Source organism: Clupea harengus, chromosome 2 (genome assembly GCF_900700415.2).
Source record: "Clupea harengus chromosome 2, Ch_v2.0.2, whole genome shotgun sequence".
Lineage (NCBI taxonomy): Eukaryota > Metazoa > Chordata > Actinopteri > Clupeiformes > Clupeidae > Clupea > Clupea harengus.
In genome coordinates this window covers 22,087,484-22,092,609 of record NC_045153.1, presented here as the reverse complement: position 1 = coordinate 22,092,609, position 5,126 = coordinate 22,087,484, and the positions used below count along the sequence as shown (strand labels likewise).

Sequence of the window (5,126 nt, the reverse complement as noted above, 5' to 3'; positions counted from 1 at the left end):
CCCGATCCTGTTCTGAGTATGTGTCCGATCATCTTCCATCTCCGCCATCTCACCTCTGCACTCAGTGGTTTCATGTCCGCATTCTCAAGCAGTTTCTCATTACTCGTATGATCTTCCCAATGGATTCGTAGGATTTGTCTCAGACATTTATTTTGAAAAACGTCTACTTCTTTGTTTTCCCTCTTATTCATCTTCCACGTTTCGCTCCCATATAATAGTACTGGCACTACTAACGTCTTAAACAATTTCAATTTAGTTCTTCTTGATATGTTGTTTGATCTCCAGGTTTTCTTTAATCTCACAAATGCACCCCTAGCTTTTGAAAGACGGTTCTTTAAATCCTTCATGCCACCTCCTTCTTTACAGACTGTGGCTCCTAGGTAAACAAATTCCTCAACCTCATTGATATGACGTCCCTCAATGGTTATTTGGTCTTGGTTTCTGGAGTTGATTCTCATCATCTTCGTCTTCTCTATATTTATCTTTGAATCTGAACATTAAGGCAAGGATTATGGAATCGGATTATGGATCAGTAATGTACAGTCATCTTCATATACTGAGAAAGGGACATCTTGCATTGTGCAATTGTATACATACTATAAAAGGTAAATAATACACTTTTATAGGGGCATTCCCTATTCGCTGTATATATACATTCAGAGAAAGGGGAATGCTGATATGTGTGTGTGTAAAAATAAACCTGTTGACCAGTTTACTGTCCTGTGGCAGTGCAATACGTTTACACAGGCCAAAATGTTTCAGATAAATCATTTTTGACACTCATACAATCAATGTTATTTTATATTCCACACTCCTAATATAACTAATTTGACTTTTTACAAAGTTAAAGCTGGTAGGCACTATGGTGCCTTTATATGCAGACCTCTCATGACTTATTACGCAAGATTACGCAGTCACCACAAAACTAATCGCAGTGATACGGATTGATCATTGTACATCGAATCACTTCAAGGTGACTGAGGATGGCGCGCAGGCCATTTGATTTGGATGATGCATGAGCTGAAGTCATTGACTTAGAGCCCTAATCTCTCACTGAGTACCGACTATGACAAACATTTATCTTCCTGTGGCCCAAGTTCAAGATGACTCACCAAATACATCTACGTGGCCATTCAGCTGATGGACTGATAAATGATCTGTACTAACTTCACTGTAGAGTCTGCAGGTATATAAGGGCCTATTATTCTTTCCCGTTTTTTCCCCTTTCCTTTAGAGTGTTTTGTAGCTTTTCTCTGTGTGTAAAAGGTCTGCAAAGTTACAAAGTACACACCAGAGGGAGTAACTCTCTCCCACAGAAACTACTTTTCGCAGCTGCCTGAAAGGCCTTGTTGGAATACCTGCTCTTTTCCGATGTTATAAGACGATGTATAAGATCTCGTAACAGAATCCTTATTGAACCGTCAGAGCAATACACCTCAAGGGAAATAGAAGTGTTAGTGCTTGATTAAGCCATGGGGAGAAATAAGAATAGTATAGTGTCTGTTCACATGCACTGCACTTCCCTCAAACAGTCACTATGACATTATGTGAAATTTTAAGTGTATAATATTTTGTTAGATGTTTGTTTAAAGTGAATTGAAAGATTGTGTGTATTGATGAGTATGCTTTGCACAGTGTAATGAGTTCTGTGTAGTGTAAAGTGTTACCATTAAGAGAATCTCTCTCCAAACTAAATTATTTATAATGATGGAATGATGTAAGAAAATGAATACTGAACTCTAACACAAAGTTGTGTCATGTCTACATCAACATGCAGGAAACAGCATGAAGAGAAGAATCAATTTATGTAGCAATTTAGTGAAACGGTCCAGAATGCTTAAAACCTACTTAAAAGTTTATCATTTTTCAGAAGATGAAAATCCTTTATACCGTTTATATCACTAGGAGAATTAGGAGATGTACTTATTGTGTAGTAGTATTGTAAAGTTCACATGAAACAAAGTACTTAAACGTATTTACAATTGTTTATCTTTCAAGCAAAATTTGAGATATTACAACTGAGAAGGGTGTACCAATATGCCTACATCAGTTTAATGTAATCCACTGTAATACATTCAAATAAAAAATAAACTGAATAAAAGTAGAAACAAATAAAATAAAATAAACATGTATGCCTCAGAAGGTGTAAAACAATGTTGTAAACAACCAGGATCAGGTCTGGGCACTTGCACTGTCGCCTGCTGTCACTGGTAAGTAATGCCTACATCCTACTGTAACGCCCTTGAGCAAGTGATTTTCAGCAACTAAAACTGTATCACTGAAATATTAACGAGCAAAGACGAGGTTATAGCATCAAGGAAGGAAGAAACCGGCTCACATTAACTTGTTGAATATTTATTGTGAGAAATGATACAGCAGCTGTCAACGCGGTTATGGAATACAGTACTACTTCCTACTTCTGATGGCTTGCTGTTATGGGTTCAAAGACGAGCGCAATGCGCTACGTTTAACACGTTCACACGCATGTCCAGCATAGACAAAAAATAGTTTTTGAATGAGCTCATAGCCTGTCTTCTGGTCTGTCCCCCCCTACACACGCGGTAGTGACTTAGACAATCACTCGGTTCCTACACCGAAATGCCACGAGCCCCCGTGATATGACGGTGCTCAAACCACGTGTTTACGTAATGGAAAGCCAATCTTTCAATTCAACCCCTCCTCCTCGTACATTTACAGCACTGAGATCTAAGGCGAAGTGGAATACGTGCAAATATTTTGCGGTCGCACCATACTTTTTTGGGAGGAGCGGGATGTCAGTGATGCATTCGTAAAACAGTTAAAGATAACAAATCTGACAAAAGAGGACACCAAATAAATTTGGTTTGTCGATCAGGGCTTTCAAACAAAACAAAAAAATGAAAACTGTGGTGATTGGAAACTGACCTCGGCAAACAGCTGGTTTCAAGAAGACCACCAAGTGAACTGAGTATTTGGCAATGTGTTGTTTTGTTGGGGCTATCATTGCAGTATTTGCATAGGATGCATCCTCTCCTGGCTTTGGATGCTGTGCAGATCCACCCTTCCTCTGAGTGCTGAACTAATAGGCAATGGTTTTGGGCTCGGAAATCCTCCGTGTTTTACTGTTTTCACGTTAGTGCTGTTTGTTTACGGACTGCAAGTCTTGTCCTGTGCTACACATGCAATTTATAGAGTCTATTTTTTATTACTGACTACTTGAGGTGGCATTCTTTGTACTTGCAAATAGTAACCTTTATTGCGAAGAACAAGAAGAATTATTTTACCACGTTAATGAAAACGAAGAAGACTTGGATAACACGTATTTTTCTATGATACTATTGGTTGCCCTGTCCTGGAAAACCGATCCATTTGTGTTATTATGCAACCGCAAGGATCTCTTCTATATCAGGGTGTCTAAGCTGCTGGATTGCTCTTCGCCCAAATCAATGTGGTTTCTTTGGAACATTTTCAGCAAAGGAACGCATATGCTGCAGTGTCTTTGTGGCAAGAGTCTTAAGAAAAACAAGAACCCAAGTGGTAAGTCAATATCTGCTTGAGTCTTTCTCAGTAACTGCGCGGTTTGGCATTGTTTACGGTGATAGTGATAGATCTGCAATCATATTTGTGCAGCAAGTAAATGACGGAGTGCGGGGGAATAACTTATCCTATACTAGGCTACCGCTATCAGCAAGCCAGCCTGGGCAAAGCTTTGAACGTCGAAGCCGAAATATTCGGGCTTATGGCAACATAGGACTTACAACTTTTAAACTAATTTGTTGACCCTTGTGTTTCAGGTTATATTCATGGTTAATTCCAGCAACAGTGAGATACTGTTGCTTTTCAGCCCGTCACACGTTTTCCCTTACCTCTCTCTGTGTCATTTTAAGTGCTCCTCGTTTAACTGGTTTTATACCAGGGTTGCTGCAGCAGCATTTTCCCCTGCAACACTTGTCGATTTAATAAGCCGGTCGGTATATGTTTCTGTGATATTTCTCCTGGATCAGTTCAGTCTCATTCCAGGCAATGTAAAATATATTCACAGTTTAGCAAACCAACGTTTCGACGCGTTATTCTTTGCTAAGTGGGGTTACGCTTTTGGGGAAAAGGGACCGGAGATGCTGAAACGAAACGCCGTATTGTTGATTTGAAGCCTACTTTCAAAATATCTGCAGAGTATCAAATATGGAGCAATTGTGCACCATTGTCTCGCTTGCACTACAGTTGCAGACTCACGTTTCTTGCTATAATTCCCAGCTAGCAAGGAAGTGTCTGCGTAGTGAGAATGTAGGTTATTATTTTTAATAATATCCCGTACGAGCCCAATTGGCACTGCTTCACGTTTTTTTTTTCAACAGGCTGTCTATTGATAATTAAAGGAAGCATTGGGTCCATGTTTTGATAGATTTAACGAGTAGACGAACGCTTTGAGTGTCACAAGTTGATGTGGTCCTCGGCGACGCTTCTGTCTTCATTGGCACTGCAGTGTAGTAGATCATGGCAAATTTGCCTTGCTGACACCGCACGAAACACCACAAAACATAATTTCGTTGTGACTCCCCTCATAACTCACGTTCCACTCTGTATCATGACCAAATTAAGACAGCGTGGGTAAGGTCGGCCTCGTCGTTGGTAGGGTGTCTCGCCAGGACGTGTTTGTTGAGTAGTTATCAGCACGAATCTAGACAGGACCTCGTGGAAATAAATGAGCTGCAGCAGCAACCCAACTTCCAGAAGTAGCACTCCAGGGGCAATACAGTCAAATCCTGACTACACTAACAATCAGTTCAGATGCGTCTTTTCCTAATTGCCATGCTTTATCCTCATTCTTCTGTGTTTTAATGAATATACATCATAACTTCAGTTGGAAAGTTTTAAAGGACTGATGCAGAGAGATATTTTGCTAGCTGCTACACATTCAAATTGAGCCAGATCACCATGGGGGTCATGGTTGGAGTTCCAAGGGCTAAGAAATTACGACGTGTTCGAGTCTGGTTACTTTTCACACACACACACACACACACACACACACACACACACACACACACACACACACACACACACACATATATATATATACATATATATATACATATATATATATGTGTTTTAGTCGTTATGGCCATTAAAATGACTAGAAGAAGAAGGTG

The 5,126-nt window shown here is 39.9% G+C and overlaps 1 protein-coding gene across 1 annotated transcript in view; it reads left to right on the top strand.

Annotated features, from left to right (window-relative positions):
• Positions 1-2,547: 2,547 nt before the first annotated feature.
• The window catches only part of fgf14 (fibroblast growth factor 14), a 139,784-nt gene continuing 137,205 nt past the window's right edge, over positions 2,548-5,126 (top strand). The window contains exon 1 of the mRNA XM_031586759.2: positions 2,548-3,516. Coding sequence (XP_031442619.1) covers positions 3,309-3,516 — 208 coding nt within the window. The 5' untranslated portion in view covers positions 2,548-3,308. The remainder of the gene's footprint in view (positions 3,517-5,126) is intronic.